General features: G+C 34.7%; 1 protein-coding gene across 1 annotated transcript in view; it reads left to right on the plus strand.

Annotated features, from left to right (window-relative positions):
* Positions 1-22178, plus strand: part of LOC131043416 (adenylyltransferase and sulfurtransferase MOCS3) — a 169843-nt gene that overhangs the window by 117770 nt on the left and 29895 nt on the right. Inside the window, exons 7-9 of the mRNA XM_057976611.2 lie at positions 5229-5267; positions 5481-5589; positions 10402-10520. Of these exons, the coding sequence (XP_057832594.2) occupies positions 5229-5267; positions 5481-5589; positions 10402-10520 (267 nt within the window). The remainder of the gene's footprint in view (positions 1-5228; positions 5268-5480; positions 5590-10401; positions 10521-22178) is intronic.

A 22178-nucleotide genomic window follows, 5' to 3' on the forward strand; every position in this document is an offset into this window, starting at 1 on the left:
ACAGGATGAAAGAGACTTTTCCATATGCACACCTGCAATAATTAATATTCAAAGATATATATAACCATATAACATAAATCATGCACAACCGCAGAGGATACATAAACTTCTCCCAAAGAAGGACAATTTGTCACCTTGCACACTGCAGAGGGTGAACTCACCTTGCACTCCGCAGAGGGTGGATGATAGACCTAGTGTATCATGGTTAGTATCATCATAAAATAAACATTTTGCAATAATCAAGTAATTCATTTAGACATATCAATTTGGGAAGAAAGAGTTTGCCCGTTTTGCGTCAGCAGGAGTGTGGAAACTGAAAAACATTTTATCTTGGAGTGTGAAGCACTTAAAGTTAGCCGGGAGAGGTTTGCCAATTTCCTAACTGCCAGCACATGGTATAACTTGTTCAGCGAGGAGCATATCGTGAAGATGGGTGCTCTCATCATCAGCCTGAATAAGCAGAGATTAGACCTTAAAAAACTGATTCAGCTTGATCAGATTGTCCCATAGGCTATTCTTAGCCTCGTGGACGTTAAAATTCTTTCTTCTTCTTCTTCTTATCTGAAACACAATGATTAGAACTCAGCAAAATCAAGAAAACATGAGGCTCCCTCTAAAAGCCTATCTAGCTGATAAATCCACTACGATTTCCTGACTTAAGGTTGGAACCAATCCTAAATCTAAAATAGAATTCATCAAATTTGTATCCTTAATAAGGAGAAAGTTTGAGTAAACTTTCAAATGTAGATCCGAAGGCATGAGCTGAAGTGGGCCTTCATGGATCATGCTTGTAAACCAATAATTTTCCTTTTAGAACAGCTGTAAGGATTAGTTTCCTAATACATCATTACTGAAATGAAACAACAAGATCAGAATTTTAACTTAAGGATGGATCAACAAACCAGTAGATCAAAGGAGGAAATCTTCATGATTTGATACTTCATTTATGTTTGCATCTTCTTGCTCGACCTGAGTTTGACAGTCCCTTGCAAAGTGGCCAAGCTTGTTGTATCGGAAGCATCGGATGTGAGATAAGTCTCTTGGTCTCTTCCTTGAATGAGGGGTAGCAGATCTGAAATCTCTATTTCTATTGAGATCATTTTTCTTCCAATGGTTGCCTTCCTTCTTAGCCAAGAGGACATGTTGCTCATCATAAGGGTTCTTAATCTTTCCTTTTGCAGCCAGCCGAGACTCTTCTTGAATGCAATCTCCCATTAACTGATCAAACTTAGGAAGCTCAACTCTGGCACTGATTCCTTGAACAAACGGTTCCCAAGAGGGAGGAAGACCATTTAGGGCAGTCATAGATAAGTCACTGTCTTCAATGCTCTTCCCAACTATAGCAAGCTGATCTCTTAGCTCAGAGATTCTCATGAAGTAAGCAGCAACAGGTTCTTCTTTCTCTAATTTGATGTAAGAGAGTTGATTCCTTAAAGCAAGTATGTAGCTGGTATTGTTGACTTCGTACATCTTTTCCAATGTGGTGAACATCTCCTTAGCGGTCTTCTTCAAGGAGATGGATGGCACCAAGTGATTTTTGATGGAGTCTATTATTATCCTTTGAGCTTGGAAGTCCTTCTTCTTCCAAGCTTCTTTCTCACTTTCATTCTCAGGTTCCTTAGCATTCTTGCCAACATATTCAGCAAGATCATTCAATGCCATCATTATCCTGACCTTCCAAGAACTGTAGTTTGTGTGACCTTCCAACCTATCTTCAGCCCTAATATAAGAAGCCATCAGGACTAAACTTTTGAACAACAGGTTAGATAGGAGCACAAATCTGATCACAACCTCTATATGAACCTAGAGCTTTGATAACATGTTGAAATTAGCCTTTCAGATTAATATAAGAACCCAGAAATCAGAATTAGCTCCTAATTAGATTGTTTGCTGATAAATAGAGATAAGAAAAATGAACACAAAGACACAGATACCCTGGGAAAACCTCCCTCTAGGAGGAAAAACCCAGCAACAACAGATCCTCAGATCTGATTATGTTATATTGAATTGTAAGTACAATAACAACCCAGCTAGGGCACAATTATCAGCTGAAACCAAACTTATCTCATAACCGTCGATTTGTGTGTGATTCAAGGGCTTCAGCTTGCTTGCTATCTTTGCAGCAGACTGTAGTATTTCGCATCACCAACAGAAGTGTTTCGCAGCACCTTCCTTGCTGACCTTTGGAGGAAGAATTCGCACTATAAGGAGCAGAGATATTTCGCACCTCTCAAATTCGCATGAATGTGAATGTGTCTTTAAGCCTTGCAAGTGGCTGGTATATATATGGGGTTCATCTTTTTACTTATCTCTAAGTCGGCCCATTTAACCTTGGGCGCTAAAACCGTTTTTGCATATTACAATGATGTGGATAGGTCCACACGTTTGGAGTGTAGGCTTAACTTCGTACATTCCAATATAGGGTCGGCCCTATAATGGAAGCATGTGATTCTTTTATGTTTGGCGTGTAGGAGATAAAGGGGCCAGCCCTATGCACATAGAGATAGGGCCCAGCCCTAGAAGGATTTGGATGATGCCTTTAAGGCAATCCAAATCCTATTTAGTTTCCTAACCTAGTTACAAAATCAACACCCCCATTCTTGAAATCTGCCTGCAAAATAAGGCCCATGCCTTAATCTATTGATTTGGTAGGTTGTGTGTGCAAACCGGACTGACAAGGGAAGGGATAAATTGATGCAAAAATGGGCTCACAAGTGAATTTCGGGTTTTTGGAAGCTGCATTACATGTGTGGGAAAAACAAGAGCTTTAATTTGCAATTGTGGGGAACAAACATTCAACTTCATATGCGTAATGGCTAAACACAAGTTTGCACTTGTAATTGGACCTTGGACATTGGTGAAACTTCACCAACTCGGATATTGATTGCTTCTTCATCCACCCAGCAAATCGATTTATAATCAGGTTCTATTTTGGGCATCAATCTCTATGTAATTACATATTGAATGCTTATCACATGGCTGCCTTGTGTTCTCAGAAAATTCTGAGTATTCATTAATAGGTTGCTAAGTATTGAACACGTGTGAGAAATGTAATGACCCTATAGTCTCTTGAAAAAATGGAGTAATTGAGTTGCATCTCTTGATCATTGTTACAAAGGTTTCACGCCAACTGTTTGTCAAAATTACAGTCTGCTGTAGCTTTATGTTCTTGCATATCTATTCATACTGTTGCATCAAAACACAACATTCAATTGCATAACCATCCTAGGCATTCATTCTATCCATTAGAAGTCATTTGATAATCATTCATTGATGGAAATATGTGGTTGATAACACCTATACAAGTCTGAAACTCTGCGGACAGCAAACAGCATAGCACACAAGTTATACTGCAGTTTAGAAGCAGCATAACACGCAGGTTATATAGACTGAGACTTGGAACAACAGGCTGCCAGCTAAGTGTTTGACGATATCCCTTTGCATTTTTAGTTCTATAACTGCAGGGGATATTTCAGATAGTGGCTTGAAAAGGAGCAACACAACACTCTTCTGGATTCTTTCTCAATTGGAGATTTTCCAGGTCATATTGCCACCATTGTCTTATTTGTATTTCTGTTTAGGCCCTTTGCTTGTACTTGAATACTTCGATAAATTGTTCTATGTTCTATGATTCAAGCATAGGGGCTGTTATATATGTATTAGGAAAAACGGCCTGTGCAATCAAGTTACATTAGAGAAGAGTAGGATCTGTTATGAGAGGCTAGGAAGTAGAAGATCCACTCTTTTACAATTCAATACATTGTTCTATGTTCTATGATTCAGGCATAGGGGCTGTTATTTATGCGTTAGGAAAAACAATTTATGCAATCAAGTTACATTAAAGAAGAGTAGAATCTGTTGTGAGAGGCTAGGTAGTAGAATATCCACACTCTTTTACAATTTAATAGGTATTTGAAATGTTTTCTGACTGTTTGGTTTTGGTTCTATGTAGTGGTGCAACTCTCTATAGGGTAATAGTCCAAAAAATAAGTCATCTAGAGAGGCATCTTTGTACTTGTTGACAATGGATTGTGTTTGATGCATAGATTTTGGGTCTTTTGTCTTTGCTTGATTAGTATTATATAGCCATATATCCTTTTGTAGCCAACTTTCAACTTGAAGTGCATATACTAATATTATCGGTAAGTCATCTTTATCTTCATATAGCTTGATCCTCTTTCCTATTTGAAATTGCTGTATGTGGTCCCTTGGGTGTTTTTGTCTAATATGCTTCTATATTTATTATTTATTTGTAGCCAAATATTTTGCCAGATCATTGTAAACAATTTTGAGTTCATTGTAGTCTTTTTTTGAATCTCTGCTATGGTATTATGCTCATAATTAATCCAATGTAAGCTTTTTGTGTGTATTTGTTATAAGGCAAATTTCAAGGAATGGTTACAACTTTACAAGTAAAAATATTTGGTAAACCTTTCCTATTTCAAAGAAGTATAAGTCTAAAACTAAAGTATTTTACTAATAATAAATTCATATTTTGGCAACTTTAATAATTTGATAAGAAAATCTGGTGAATATTTTTTGGAAAATTATATGATGTTTGAAAATTATGAAAAATAGGGCATATGAAAACCCTAGTAGGATACTAAAACTGTTTACAGGTTTGTTCAGCTAATCTTCTCATATAGAGTTCTATATGCATCATAAATCTACCAATGTGTGAGCTTAAATTATACAAATTACATCGTTTATAGAACAGATAGTAGTTTTGGATCTTTCAATGATCTTCATGCCGAATCTTGATTTTGGGGAGAAATGTTATCCTACAGTCGGGACCTTTTCTTTTTTTCTATATTTTTTCTTTTTTCTCTATAGTTGTATCATGTCCTAGGTTATAATGGTATGTTTATTTATGTATTGGCTAAATTTCTTCTTGCATCATTATTTTTGAAGTGTGGGTTTTGTAAAGGAAAGTTGATTGATTATTAGATTTCTGTCTATATGGATTTTTCTATGAGATCTTTCATAGTTGTGATGATTGGTTCGTATAATATGGTATTAAACTATGTAAATCAATGTATTCAGTATTCTATCGACTACTGCCATCTGGTCACAAGATTTTAAATACTGGTCGAGCCAAAGTTCTAGAACTCTTTAGTACAAAGTTTGAGAACATTTTTAAAAGAGGAATATAAAGCAATTTATCTTACATAAAGTCAATTATCAATTAGGATGCTCTCATATTTTCTCATTTGATTTGATGATGACAGCCTCTTGTATCAGGAGCAGCTTTGGGATTTGAGGGCCAGGTATTCTGATTAATTAAATGGTTATATGTTGTATTTTAAATATGCTTTTAAATGGTATGACCCAGACTAATGCGATTGAATTAAGCTATGTTGATGACTAGGGATTTGGTTTACATTATTGGAGATAGGAAAAATCCAAAATTAATCTGGCATGAAATTTTATGGTTATCAGTCTTTGGTTTAATAAAAATTGGTTTGATGAGTGTTTTTCAGCTTACAGTTTATCATTACAATCAAGGTCCATGTTATCGATGTTTGTTCCCTATACCACCACCTATAGATGCTTGCCAGCGTTGCTCGGATAACGGAGTCCTTGGAGTAGGTGAGGCTCCTGTTTCATTAAAATGGCATTCCCAAGAACACAGCACTTTTCTGTATTGTGGAACTGATGCTAGAAATGCCCTCAATGTTTAAAAATAAATTTATATTGATTTTAGGTATTTCACATCTTAAAATTGTAGCACTTTAATAGACAAAGGATAATTCTGTAGGGTAAATGCTATGAAAAGTTTTTGAAAATGTAAACTGATCTTATATGCTTTTGGAGTTGATCATCACTGTTTACTAGAAAGTTTGTATTCACCAACCATAACAATAATAGTGAAATACTATTGAACATACCATTTTGTTTATGTTTGTGGCAGTTCTTAATATATGCATTTTTTTTAATTAAAGGAAATTTATTGAAATAGAGATGGGGAAAACCCCAACAAAGATACACTAAGAAAACATTACCACAGGGGTCTAGTCGTTGGCCATTTTATTGCATCTTAACATACAACTAAATGTTGCACCTTAATAAAAAAGTGTTACCTAAATATTGCTCATGTTAACCATAGCAAGATTAGTTTACCTAGACTCCTCTCCACAATATTGTATGTAGCATTTCTCACATATAACCAATAGAGATCTTCCAAGCTGATGATGGCAATTTTCAAAGAATCATATGCTGTAATGTCCCTTTCGAGGAATATCAGAAGTGACCACTTGGCCTATTTTATTCTTGTAGGCTAAAGTCTGGTCGTAAGGGAAAAAATTAATTATTTAGTGTTATCCAATAAAGTACATTTTAAGGGTAACTTTATTTAATTGCTTCAATAAAGTGACATAAAGTGACTTAAGTAAAATATTAAAGTCACTTTATTAACTGGACTTTAATGAATTATATAAAGTGGAAATTTGAAAAGGTTTTTGAGAATGTTCTATGGGTTTGTATAAAAGGTGATTTTGGAGCTCATTTCTTCATGCTTGGTTTATTTTATCTATTTGAATTTCAAAGTGCTTAGTGTGGAGCAGAAACCCTAGCACAAAAACCCTAAGGGAAATTCAGTTTTAGTAGTGAAACTATCTACTCTAGTTGGTTGCAGGAGAGATCACTCAGATTCTTGCACGATTTCAACAATTATTGTTTATAGAAATTTGTGAATATGGGATTGTTTCTAGGTAAATTTGGATGCAATGGAGGAATGAGAGTTATTTTCATTTTTTTGGGTGGTTGAAATCTGCTTGCTTGGTGTGGGCAAAACATGGATAGAAGATATGCATTTTGGCATGGATGTTTGGAGAAATTGAGCACTTGCAAAAGTCACCTTCAAGTAGACGTGAATTAGTTTGCTGGGTCGATGCCCTATATCTCTACTTTTGGTGTGAGACTCTCCTTATACCCAGCCTTCTAGAAAGGGCCAGTTCGAGTCAGTTAATGGGGCAATTCACTCTGCCTAGCACTTCAGATTAGTCACCATAGACAAGGGATCATTTGCTGGAATTTTTGGAAGTTGTGGGTAACTTTATGGAAGGTTGGTCAGCTAAATATACTCATTTTTGTAACTGTTGGACTGTGATATTTGTACAGAAATTATATCTATAAATCTGCAGCAACTGTGCACATCATTCTCTGTATTTGTGAGGTCATAAGTACTGTGTAACTCTGTTATCTATTGAACTCATTTCTGTTATTGATGAATGTTATTTTAATGACTTTGTTACATAATGATCTCTTCTATATTTTCTGATTATTGTTAAAATGTTTTAGCATTTGCAAAACTGAAAATAAAAGCAAGTGATACCTCATATTTCCCAAATCTGCAATTCTTAAACCAATTCCTATGCAAACAAAATCCTTACACTCTCATAAATATGCATATGTTTGACAAAATGATGGTAACAAAAATTGGAAAAACTCAGTAAGGGGGGAGTGAGGGATTTCACAGTGGTATCAGAGCTTAGAGCCTGCCAGCCTATTGGGTTTGATACAAAGTTGATGTCTAAAACCGTTAAATGAATACGAGAGGTAGGGAGTATACAACATATAGGAGCAGAAGAGAAAGAGGTGTCTTTAGCTCAGATTCAGAAGAAGGAAACATGGGGGATAGACATGATTGACAGGAACATCAGGATCTAGTGATTTAGCTAGAGGACAACAACAGTTGGTTCAGAACATAACCTGGAGGATGGAAACCATGAGTGCAAATAACAAAACTAATTAGGGTGATCATGAGAAAAATGGCAACAATATCGGCAATAATGGTGTCATGTCCTCTCCATAACACCCATATTTGCAACCCTCTGTCACGAACCATGCCTAATCTATATATGATAAAAACCCAATTTAATAGAAATCATAAACTGTTCAAATTCTAATCTATAATTCTTTTTGTGTACATTTATATTGATGTATTATTTACTGATTAATAATCAGTAGTTGTTTATATGATACACCAATTTAAAAATAATAAATAAATATTTCCTGTGTTAATTAATAAAGGAACATTAACCCAAAAATAAATGTTAATCCAATGTAATCATAGCAAACGCTAAGCAAAAGGCAAGATAACCTTAAGCAACGGTAAAAGGAGAAGACGTGACTTTCAATAAAGCCACGTCTCTCCCCAAAAGGAACATTAACCCACTCTTACCTTATTTAAGGGGAAGGAAGGGAGAAGATAAGAAAAAGGCCACGGGAGATAAGCGGAAGGAAGAAAAGGCAAGCATAAGTTCAAACCAAAAGAAGAAGGGAATACCATCGAGCAGTTCAGTTTGCTGTAGAGATAATTTCCAACAGCAACCAAAAGGTAAGTTTAATTACAAAATGGTATTTTATGATTAATTCTCAGATTATATATATATATATATATAATAGGTAGGACCTTGTTAAATATAGTGCAATTTAAGAGAGTGATTTAAAAAATTCAGTTAATAATTACAATATGAAGACCAGCAATATGGTCTGCTATTAATACAATTTAATATTGATAATTCAAACAATATTTTGGTTACAACTTAGTATCATTAGTACAATTTAATATAATTGATACTAATAAGTTAAATTAATATGGTTATTGCAACTAATACGGATAAGACAGTATTCATAAATTAATACAAAACTTTCACACAAAGTTAATTCTATTAATAATATTATTACTGGTAATAATTAAGCAATGCGTTTTCTATTGGTCAAATACCACATGTAATGATAACAACAAAATGTGGACAATTCACTAAGTAAATAATTGGCAATGCAATTCAAATAATGCCATATTGAAATTAATTCCTAACCCATAGATTGCAGTGATCTGATTCTTCATCTTTCTCTAATACTTGCAAAAATAGGGAGTGTGTGGGGGAAAGGCAGAGTAAATTGGTCACATGGTGAAAATGTCCCAAGACAGGTAGAAATCCTTGAGGGAGCCGCATGTAGACTGTGTCATGCGCCCTTGGCACAGTGAATCTTCCATCTTGTAAAGTTTAGCAGAATAGGCAAGAGGAGTCTCATGCGAACTATGGGAAGTAAATCGTACAACAAATTAACAATCTATTTATCTTAATTAAAAATATTTTAACATTTCATTATTGGCATAAGTAAAAGATTGATAGGTATGCATAATATTAGCTATGGCTGGATAATATGGGAAAAGTCAATTTGTATAAAGGGTGTATCTGGCTACTCTAGTTGTAACTGTATATGATTTTATCAATGCCCAAAGAGACCTAAGGAAATAATTTTACTTGGAAATAGAAATAATATTGTGTTCTGATTTTTGCAAGAAGGTCCCGAATTCTGATTTTACAATTTGAACACTTGCCGCCCCCTAAATTCGGATAGAAACTTGTTCTTCTATGATCAAATCAGCACTATTTAAGACTGAAAATTGCTGTTTTTCCACTAAAATATCAACTGTTCTGCTATTAGAAACTGCTACTTTATTCACACAAAAATCAGTTGACTGTCATATATCTTGAGGAGCTAATAAAAGGGAGTTTAGAACATGCAAAAAAAAATCGAAGACGTGCTGTCCTTCCCTCTGTTGTTTGATTGAAATGTGATAACCCCTACCAAAATTTTTCAACAAACTTGCATATTTTCCAACTTTCAGCTCATATATGTTTCATCAAAGACTTGGTAGGACAGAAAACTAAACAATATTTCTGTGTTTTACAATGTGCAACAGCTGCAACATTCAATAACGATCTTAGACAATCTCACAAATAGTTTGTAACCAAGGAACAACTAATAGACATTTAATCAAACAATTGCCATGCAAGTAGCTGAAACAAACATTCATGACTGAAATTAATAAATTCTGACCTTTTAGCTGTACCTTTCAATAATGATCATAAACAATCTCACAAATAGTTTGTAACCAAGGAACAACTCGTAGACATTTAATCAAACAATTGTCATACAAGTAACTGAAACAAACATTCAAACGTTCAAGGCTGAAATTAATGGTTATGGGTGAATATTTGTGATTTTCCAATGCAAACAAAACAGACTTTCTCTACTCATAAACAAACCTAGAAGATAAACACAATAATGGTGCTCTGTGTTATTTTACTTATTTTGAATGGATGCTTTATTTCAATGGATTTTTTAAAAGAGTTATGAAGCGTTAAATCAACGAGTGACAATTTTTATTTATTTTAGAGCATTTTATCAAGGTAAATGATGCAAATTAATTTGTTCTTTTAATTTGCATTTTCTATTTCATCACAACTTGTTATGATTTTTTTTTTTTTTTTTTGATTTTGTGATTTACCATAACGTATGGTGATCATTTAGAGTCAAAGAGTTTAATATACATTGGATTTAGTTGAATGAGTACTTTGTGTTGATTTCAACTTTCTTTTCGTTCAGTTCCAGGCATAATTGGTTCTCTTCAAGCTTTAGAGGCCATAAAGATTGCAAGTGGAGTTGGGGATCCCCTTTCTGGCCGTATGCTTATTTTTGATGCATTGCCCACACGGATTTATACAGTAAGATTTCAATGCTTCTTCAAAGCATATTGGACGTTAATGATGGAATTTATTTTCAGAGACACTGTTCACAATGTTATTCTTTACTATGTCTTCACCTGTCATCTTTGGAGATTAGTTTATGTGTTTTTTTCCCTTATTAGCTATATTGATGTTTTTGCTTTAACAAAAATATAGTATCTGTTAACCAAATACATGATTGTTTTCTAGTCTCAGTGGAATATTTGAGTACATTCCTCACGCTTTGAGGAATATAATGATTATATCATATAAACAAATGTGTTCTCTCATCTCAAACCACATTCAATATACAATCAGTTAGTAATTACTGTTTCTAAGCCACAAAATCTTGTAGGCATAGATATGTCCATTATTTCCTAGTGAGTAAGTTTGACAGATGATAATTACTTGATTAGAGTTTAGTAGTTGGATCTGGACAGAAACAATAATGATACATGGCATGTCTTTTTTTTTCAAAAAAAGAGTGTATCTTTGTAAAAATAACGTGATCTCAAGGCAACTTCGTCAAAAGCACTGGAGACCTTAACCTTCGTTTCTGAAAGCTTGTAAACAATTCTGCTTGTTAACAGAATTTGGCCATGCAATATGCTTGCCTTTACAGTTAGTAATTTTGTAAGGAGCATCATTAACCAATAGGAAGATAGATGTCAAGACATCATTTAAAAGGAACCTATGTATGGTCTGCTTGGATGTTTTGTCCTATATTCTGCACAAGTTCATCTTTATTCTGCCCATAAAAAAGTTGGGACAGAGTTTGTTGCATTGGTCTGACATTTGAATCCATTCACTAGATCCTTGCCTTTAAACCAGATTTTGTTATATTTTAGTTTAACATAATTGTAAGTTAGATATTTTTATGGGATTTAACTGTATATCACAAGCCATTAGTGATGACCAATTCCCATTCAGAGTCATTTCTTTAATCTTATTATCATGTTTATTGTTGACCCACAAAGAACTCAAGCACCACTAAGACATGTTAGTAAGAAAGGAGCACGCTAGCACTACCACCCGAGGCCTTTTAACTCTAATTTTCATTATATTAATTATAACAATATTGAATTAGAATGCCATAATAAAGTCAGAGTCGAAGGAAAACTTTAACAAACCTTTTTTGCTCTTATGGATAAATTACATGCGATTCCTGAGTGTAGAAATTGATTTTTTGATGTCAATTTTTTTTTTTTTGCAATAAATATCTATTTATTCCTTTATGGACTACTTGGATTACCTAAGTGATCAGTGTTCAGTCAAATTTAGTTCTCTCAGGTCAGTAAAATAGATCCTCATGATGCAAACATGGCAGAAAAGATGATAAAACTTGTGAATTCATTTTAGCCCTAGTGTTTATTAGATTTGTTATATTGTTGTCTTTTGACTCTTTAGGGAGCTTTGCTTGTTGCTTTGATTCTGCTACCAGTTACATGGTCAGATTTCTGTCCGTTGACTTTCTATTCTTTTAGCAAATTTTAGAGTGTTCACCCGATTGCACTAGTTTTGCCTTTCTAAAGACACTGAGTTACTATAGGGTAGATTTAGCTTTCAACTTTGATGGATTTGACTGTTTTTAAAAAAAATTTCTGAAGTATGAAAGCTTGGTTGAATTTATTTGACTGAATGTTAGTTTTGATGTGACAATTTTGATAGATACGCATTTGGTGTTGGCTTCCACCAAAATGTTTATTTTTGAGTCTTTGAGCAACTATGCTATCCAAAATGAGAAACATGGAATGTAAGGATAATGGCAACATAACAGAAAACGAGTTTTAAAAAGATTGTATTTAAGAAATGGGTAAATGTATCATATGCATTTCAAAATATATAATATAATCTTATACAGAATTTGTTTATATTAATTTTATTTACAGTAATATTAAAAATAATAAAATCATATCACTATATAATTAGATATAATATTTTGTTGCATTTAAAGAAAACAAAAAACAAACAAACAAACAAACAAACAAAAAAGCATGAAGAATATTAAAATTGTCCAAAAATGGCTGTTCACGAGTTAAATGTTGTACTCTCTTAAAACAAAAAACGAGGATTGGCAAGATAGTTGAGTGACTAGTCTTGGAAAGGGTGGTTGACATTGTCCACATTTACGAATGAGTAGTAGGGCATCCAATCTTAGAAGAGGGGTTGAAGATAGCCATCTTTAGTGGATGAGTAGTAAATCAATCAATTACAAGAAGTGTGATCACTGATTTTCACATTCAGTGACCGACCATTCAGTCCACTAACCTTGGACTCCCAAATCAGTGATAATGTACAAAAATAAACATAAAGAGATACCCATTAGAAAAATGTGGCTTTCTCATGGTCTCCAGTTATGAGAGAAATTTTGTTTTAGTGGTTGACTTACGTGAGGTGTGTGCAGTTGTTGTAGACATAAGCCTTGGAGGTAGATAATGGTGGGAAAATTAGCACACACACACATATATATATGGGATTAGGGCCACTCTAAATTTAAAAAAAGATCAATATCAAACCAAAGAAGGCAGCTTCAAACCCAAGAACTGGAACTTACATGAAGTAACCTCAGAGGTCTAGCAATACTAAAGAAGAAATGAGACTGATGAAGAGAGTTAAGTATTGGATTCGGGAGAGTTAGGACATCCTTAAGTCACTTAAGGATAACCTTCATTGTGTACAGAATCAGCAAAAAATCTATGTGGATAGGCACAAAGTTGAGAGGAGTTTTGAGGTTGGAGACTTAGTTTTGTTGTGCCTATAGCTTTATAGGGAGTCGTCCTTGAAGAAGACTAGTGCTAACAAGCTTAAACCTTGTGTCTATGGCCCTTACAAGATTGCATGAAGAGTTGGTGAGGTGGCGTATGAATCGGAGTTGCCCGAAAATAGCAAAATTCATAGTGTTTTTCAATGTCTCTTGCCTCAAAAGGGCACTTGGGCAGCATGTCACTTCATCTCATTAGCTTCCACTGTTGGATTAGGACAAATTGGTTTTGGTCCCTTATGTTATTTTGGATGTTAGAGGGAGGAGGTTGAGGAGCAGAGTGTTCAAGGAATATCTTATTAAATGGAAGGACACGCCCTTAAAGGATGCTACGTGGGAGGGTGAACAGATTTTGCAACATCCGAATCTTCAATTGCTTGAAGAAAAACAATCTTGAGAAGAGAGGACTATAATGCCCCTTGCCGTAGAATAGTTGGAAGCATCCTTTTTCGCCTATTTAATTCCCGTAGGCTAATTTTGGGCTTTGATAGGGAATAAATTAATCAACCAAATAAAGTTGTCCAATAAAGTAAAATTCTGGGTAACTTTATTTTGATTAATTTAATTAAGGGACTTAAGTATTTTAAAAGGCAAATAATATAAAGTCACTTTATAAAAATGTTTAAAATATTATATTTGAGTGGGAAATTAAAAGTACCTCTGAGAAAGCTCTATGGGAAAATATAAAAGATGAGAGCTAATTTGCATTTGCTGGATTTTTTTTTTATCGAGGAAATTTGAAGATTTCAAGGAGAGGAAACCCTAGGACAAAAACCCTAAGGGAATTGGTTTTGGTGGTGAGAAATCTACCCTAGCCAATCTGTAGGTGGAATCACACATGTTTCATGCAGGAGCTGATCAATTGAAGTTTGAATAATTTTTCAGAAGTTTTCAAGCAAACAAAAAGTTATTGAAATTTCAATATTGTGGTAAAATTTTATCGCTTAGATTGCATCTCAGAAGCCATACGAAGTGAATGCCAAGATGTGAGTTTGGATGCCATGGAAATGAAGACTAGCTGCTAGGCATGAATAGTATATTTGCCGGACATTGGAAGTATTCTTGGTTGGGCATTAGACTCCTCCATATCTAGGCGATCAAATTCTTCATTCCCAGTGCAGATATAGAGTTTGCAGGGCATTAAACCCTTCCAATGTTGGCGTGAACGTTAGATACTGTTGGGATATCACATATTCATTGCTACGCGTGATTATGGAGAAAATTTGAGGCAAGTAAATGCACATCTGGCTGATTGCTGACCTGTTGAGATTAATGTGAGGGTTTGAAGCATTGTTAGCAGAAGTTGGGAGTGAATATTGCTGTCATCAGTATAAGGTCAGATTTTATATTGATTTTGTGTATTGAAATCCATAACAGTAGTTGTAATTCTCCTCAATGGTTATTCATATTCCTTGTAATGAATGATATATTGCTTTCAAGTTTATTGAATGGTTATTGTCAATTGAAAATTATTCCAAGCTATTCAGATTAGACATCATACATATTGCAACCAGAAAAATCTACACAAAGGATGCACATGAACTGTTTGAAAAAATGCCTATCCATTAAACATTGGGAAAAGTGCAAAATTTTGGCAGAGTATCTGCTCGGGTCATCACACAATGTTAAAGCTTCGACCTTCTAATATCACATCTGTGGTAACTACTTTAGACCATACAATGACCATTTCAAAGTGCAAACCAAATTCTCCTTCCCTTTTATCACAAAACCTTCAGGCTGTTTCACATGTATTTCTTCCTCAAGATCTCCATGAAAGTAAACAAACTTTACATCTATTTGCTATACTTCTAAATCATAACTGATAACAATAGAAAGAATAAATCCAATAGAAATTAATTTTGCAACATGAGAAAATTTCACCAAATCGAGTCCCTCAACTTTCGAGTAACAGTTTGTCACTAGTTGTGCCTTGGACCTTTCCAACTGCTCATTCACTTTGAATTTTTTTTCTAACAACTACTTACAACCAACGGGTTTAGATGGATCAACTACATCCTAAGTCTAATATCTATCCAAGGACATCATCTCATCCTGCATGGCTTCCATCCAAAACACATGCTGCATCAAAGAAAGAGTTTCCCTTATAGATCTAAGTTCATTGTTAGAACAAAGTAAAGAAAATACACAACTGAAATTTGGTGGGCTATACCTATCAACTAGTTCACATTGCCTTGTGGACTTTCTCAAGGTTTTAATATGCTTCTCATGTTGTTCTTTCATTTAACTATATGAATTCGAACCCTCTACTTCCTCTTCTCCAATTTGTCTTATTCTTCCATTTGTGCATCTTCCTACTTCTCTCTTTTGGTTCAAGATGTACAATTTTCTTTTTCTTTTCTTTTGGCTACACTTTGCCATTTCCCTTTCTCGAACATAAGTCTGCAAGAGTCAACTAGCTTATGAATTCATTTCTTGTAGGCTAAACGGGTAAAGGGGTAAGGTTAGGGGAATAATTTAATAATATAACTTAAGTCTTCCTAGTAACTTTGTTATATTTATAAAAAAGGCGAGTTGTGTTCTATTATTATAAGAAGATTCAATACTAAGAAGTGTTTTTAGAAAAGGGGCCCAATGTAATGTTATATAAAAAAAAATATTTTCTAGACATTTCTTGAAAAAAATGGGAAAATATTTTTTAAAGTTAAAGAGGTTTATAAAAAGAGGAGTTGGGCTCAAAAGAAGGCATCCATTTTATGAAATCAAAAATCCTTTTAGCTGATATTGAATGTATATTCATCTTCTTGCAAGAGGACAAAACCTTCTAGGTATTTGGATTTGAGGATGAAAACCCTCTAATCCTTCATGGTGGTTTCAATTAGAGATCACAATTGTAACATGTTGTAGAAGCATTTCTATTTTTTAATTGGTTTGGTGTGGCTTTCAGATTTTGGTTTTGTGTGAAGTTGCAGTATGGTTTTAAGGTTTGAAGAAAATATATTTAATAGATTTTCAATCTTGGTAAATGATCATCTCTTAAGTGACAATTCTAAGATTTAATCTGAGCCACACATCTTCTAATTGTAATAAAGCTCATTTTCCAACAGTTATAAAAATGGTGACTGTTATTTAATATTGTTGATTAAAAAAACTTGACATATTGGCTATAATTTAAAGATTTTTCACTAATTATAACTTCTATACTTGAAGTTTGGAATAGTATTCTTGGCTTGCGGTTTTGTGAAGTGATTGCACTAAGTGGTGACAATGAAACCCCCAAGGAACTCATGTCTCTGAAGTCTTTAGCACATGTTTTTCAGTTCAGTGAAGTCCTTGAGTCAGTGTTGAGTGAACTGCTTGGACCACATGAAACATTAGTTATAAAGTTCTTAAACTCCACAAGGTGCTATGCTTCTTGAAAACAGAAAAGGCCATGATGCATTGATAAGTAATGCCCCTGGATAACCAAGACATCAAGAGAGTGAGAAAGGCCTCAAACTTTCTATTGAATCAGTCAAGTGCTTAGGTTTCCCAAGGCATTGAATGAGTGAAACCCTCAATGCTATGTAGGCAATGTTTGTTTCTCCCTGATTTATTTGTTGTTAATTGATTTAAGTATCCATTGGAGACAAGTCAATTGGGTTCCCAAATCAGCAATTCCTTTATAACAATGAAGTCAAGGGGAAGTATCTTCAGTTGTGATTTGATGATGGTCTCTTATGGTACTAGAGAATCCATCTGTTTTTTGTTTCCTGGCTTCATATGAAATATGTGTGATTGTCTAGTTGAATTATCTAGCAATCCTTCTAACGTTTTTGGTGACAGGTTCTCAAACTCTCTCAAAGCTATCATGCTTTACATCCTTTGTCTCCACTCTGTATTTGTAAATTCAGGGAGGGTGATCCATAACAGTGAATTAGAACTAAGATAATCTTTGCAATGTAGGGGTAATTCATGACATTCTTGGAGAAGCTATTTACTAAGACATGTATGAGAGATGCTTTATGATATTGTACGGGAGATGTGCATGTTTGTAATATTAATATATCTTAATGTGATTGTTCTTGAAGATAACATGTGGAATGTGAAACCTATTTGGGAACAAACCCTAGGACTGTTTTAGGATGAAGTGGCATGGAAGGTTGTTGCACTTTATAGAACCCATTTCTGTTTTCTGAAGGTTTATGCTACATTAGACAATCGTTTTCTTGAACAAATCTTAGTGGAGAATTTCCACTTAGACATAACCGTCACTAACCTCATGCAGGTTGGGTTAGAACACATTGTTTAGTATAAGTTGATATTGACCAGAAGAGAGCTCTTCTTAGAACCAGTTGGCTCATTTAATTGTAACAGTGATGTGAATTCTGACATTTATGCATGTTTGTTGTGCAATGCTCTATTCAGTTTGATGTGCATACAGCATCCCAAAATTTCTCAAATTATAGAACAAATTGTCATCACTCTTATGCACTCTTTTTTTTGTAATTTTTGCAAGGGGCATACCCTAGGTTTGATTTTGAGATATGCACTCAATGCTATATTAAGGTGTTGTCTAATCAATGAAAACTTTCAGTCATTGTAATGTCCCCTATTAGGACTAACTTAAAATTTGTCTAGATGTTGGATATAACAGATATGAATCGGATTAGAACCTGATTCTCGATCATGTATCCACTGCTTAGCTGATCTAAATGTTGTCTTCTTTCACTGATTGCTGAACTTATTTGGAATTGTTGATCTTAGGCCAGTTTGGAATGTGTATTCCTTATCAACCGCTACAGATCTTTGAATCTGTTGATGTTCTTCTCAGAGACTGATTGCTTCACAAAAATAATCAACAAAGCTTTTATCAGTTTGATATCATAGATCTAGGATTTCTTTGTTATGAGTCTGATCTTAATTCGCACTTGGTGCTTGATATGACCATTTTCCCCGTCTGGATTGATGCCCTCTTTTATTATTTACTGAAGATGTCCAATTTTGATTGGATGCCTTTTACTATTTCAGACCCGAATTACTATTTCCTCTTCCTATGAAAGATCCCCAGCCCAATTCTAACCAAGTCTGATCCAAACCAACTGTTAGTTTTGCTGATAAAGTCTTTGGCCAGCGTATGTTAAGTGGGGGTTTGACTGATTTCTTCGCTTTGTTTGGGTTTTGAGAGTTTTTGAACAATGTTTTGAATACTAACTGAAAAAAATAGCTGATACAATATAGAATAATGCATAACACATTAAGAAGGCAATTAAGATAACTTTCTTTCACTTAAAAATACTGATGTACATACCATTATTTGAGCATAAAAGTCTGATACAAATTTCCAACAGATAGAATATAAGAAATCAGCTCTAATATTAGCTGCAACTCCAAATACACCCTAGGGTTTGATACCCTTGTTTCCAAAATGGAGCGGTTGGCTGAGAATAAGCTAGAAATGAGTGGTGATGACCTCTAGAAGGTCTTCCCTGCAATTAATTGATGGAAACCTGCCCTCAAACTGATAAATCTGCACTAAAATCCCCAATGAAGGCTGCCAAATGCACATTGAAGCTAAATACTGATGTAACTTGTCACTAGGAGAGATGGTTTTCGTCCAAATCTCCAAATTCTTCCAGAAGTTTGTGTTCCTGGAAGCTCCAACTTGCTGAAACCCTCAATGGAGCTGAAACCCTCAAGCTAGCTGCTAATCTGAAAATTGGAAGCATAAGAATGAATCCAAAAATAGACAAAATGTCTTTTTATCTATTTTGGGGTTACTATTTGGCCTTAAAAATCATAAAATATCATTCAGGGTCTAATTCCTCATTGTGAATTTGGCCCCCTTTTTATAAACAACTTAAGTTACTAGGATGGGGGGCACCTTTTATTATTCATCTTATGTTTCTCTGTTACTCTTCACTTTTTATTATTCAGATAAGGCCAACTTTAATATTTCAATTTAAACCATGGTTTCAACCCCAGAACTCCAATTTGAAAGGTCCGAAAATGTAGTATCCCTTGCTGAAGTGTGACTGAAAGTGTTTAAATTTGACTCAAGGAATATTGTCAAATACTTTGCATACACACTGAAATATAACATATACTGATTGCAATTGATGTAGGAAGATATACAACAATCAAACATGAAGAATGTACTTCAAATGCATCTTAAATCTGAAATGGGCATTTTATCAAACACTTGCCATACATGCTTCAGAATAAGCAAATTTGAATATTCAATACCGCTGTCATAAATTTCTGATTACAATTTCAGCTTGCAAAATGCACAATAACATTCGTTTCTCAAACATAATGACATATGAAGTTACTCTAATGGCTGCTCCTAATTTCTGAATACAATGTACTCCGAAAATTGACCAAAACATAGACCAAAAGGGATATAAACCTGATTTGCTCATGCTGAATGAATGAGACACCTTCAACAATGATTGTAGATTTTTATTTGAATTTTTGGAAGGCTCTAAGATGAAAATCACCCACCTTGCAGCTGGCCGCCCCTGCCCTAGATGTTGCAGCATAAACCATAAATAATTGTAGCACTTAATCGCCCTTCTTTAGCACTTGAATTAATTGTTGTGTGAAGAGGAATAAGTTGCTCAAATACCCACAACCACTGGATGCCTCAATATGAAGATATGAATAGATATGTCTTGCCAATGGTACCCTTGATGTAGCATATCAGACCTGATGAATTAGTAAATGCAGCCTTGAAACTCCCCCAATTTGTTCCTAAAATAATCTCCAAGCAGCTACAAAGAGTCTGAGCCAATGCCCACAAAAGTCGGATGCAAGGAGGTGCCATAATGAACCAAAATCTGAGTATGAATATGCAGATTGAACCCCTTCAATGGCTGAAAATAAGCTCTAATGAAAAATCTGTAAGATCTCCAATGTAGCACAAATTGGACCTCTAAATGAAGCCCAACCTTTTGGCAATAATTCAACTGATAGTTTCACAGCCTCAAAATTGTGCAATCAGTGGGAGTTTCGTTCCCAAAGACCCATGTAGAAAAGCTGCAGAAGCCCTAAGCTCCACAAAACTCAACAATGCAAATATCAATTCTTGGATGATCAAATGTCTAGCTGACCCTTCTATTTATACTTTTTCACTCACTTGAGGTCAGCCTTCTAGAAACTTTATTATAATATTATTTAAGTGACTTTTAGATTATTTATTTTATTTAGTCACTTTATTAATCTAATAAAATATAAAGTCATCTTTAAAATATAAAATAATGGGATAACTATATATAATATTAAATTAATTCTTATCTCCCTTATTTCTCCAATCCAACTAATTCCAGGAGATCATCCACTAACTAGATATCTGCCACCATCGACCCCCTAACCATGCTCATTAGCCTACGAGGGCCAAGAATAGGCTAAACGTCCAGAAGCAATAAATAGCTAAAAGGGGGACATTACAAAAAAGCTCCTTGCTGAGTTCCACAACCCCCGGTTGGATCCTGTTGGTGTACGTTTTATCATATATTGAACATTAGGATAAAATATCCAAGGATACCCTATCCTCTCCTGAACAAAATCACTACTTGTGCCAAGATTGCAAGAAAGGCCACAAGGTGACTCCAAGGTCTATATGTGCGAACAAGCGACTTTATGTGGATAGCTTCTTGGGCAGTGTGTGCTGAAATACAAGGGGGACTTATGCTTGACAACTAGTATCATTCACTAGCCGGACTTAGGCAAATTTATCAATAAATGCTCTTTGTTTTTTGGATTTTCTGATTTGGGATTTTCAAAAAGGATAGGGGTTTAGGAACTCTAACTACTATTAAGCTATTCTATGAACTCAAGAGACGATAGGGACTGGGTGAAATTGGTAACGACACTTTGTTTTGCCACACTTGGACAACTACGCAAAGCGGGTGCAATATTCTAGGGTTGTGCTTAAGATTTTCACACTTATGAATAATATTACTCAAAGTCAAAGTTAAGCATCCACATCAAAAGCTCAGGCTAAATTTACACATTGAATGAAAATCATCCATCCAACAAAAGTATGAGAAAAATTTCACCAATCTAAACTATCAATCCTTCATTCATCTAACAACTTCAAAGCAAATTGCTTAAAGCAAATCTATTCTAAGTGTTGAAGAAAATATGCAACCATGCAACCACTTGATAACAATAAGACTTCAAAACAATACTGATAATGAACTTTTTATTATCCAAGTAGCTCTACACAACAATTTCATAAATCTCTCCACACTGAAATGAAATGAAAGAATGAGTTTATATAGAGTTTTTGAAAACAAATGAATGGTCGAGATCAATCTAAGATCAATGGTCGAGATTAAGACAACCTAACCCTAATTAGATTTTCCCAAAATAAAATTAATGTCCAGTGCATGTAAGACAAGTGGCACAAGGTGCTATTTTTTAGGATTGCAACCCCTTCTCCTGTTGAGAGGCAGAAAGTTCAATGAACTTGGACACAATCTGATCAACCTCTTCCATTGTGACATGTGGCAGCACACTGACTTTGAATTCTAATCCTTCCAAATCATTTGCACATACATCAAAAGTGATTTCCCAATCTCTGATGGACAGGAGGTTCGATGCCTTAGCTAGATTCTACTTCAGGATTGGTCTGGTGGAAAAGATTCCATGTGTCTTGTCCTTCAGGTTTTCTAATTTCATATCCTTCTCTCGGATAGTTTCCTTTTCATGTATCTCTGCAGCTACAAGGTAAACCTTGTCTTGAATCTCTTTTATCTGCTCCTCTTCTTTGTCAGCATTTGCCTTCACTTTCTCCAAGACTTCATTGCGAGCAGCCAATGTCAGTGCCAACTATTGAAGTCATATGCAGCTCATGCTTCTATTGCATTTCCATCAATTAGTTCTTGCTTCGAAACTCCTTTCAATTCTCTAAGGCAAGGAATAATTCTTTCTTGGATGTCCTAAAGGTTGATCCA

This window comes from Cryptomeria japonica, chromosome 7 (genome assembly GCF_030272615.1).
Source record: "Cryptomeria japonica chromosome 7, Sugi_1.0, whole genome shotgun sequence".
NCBI classification, from domain to species: Eukaryota; Viridiplantae; Streptophyta; class Pinopsida; order Cupressales; family Cupressaceae; genus Cryptomeria; species Cryptomeria japonica.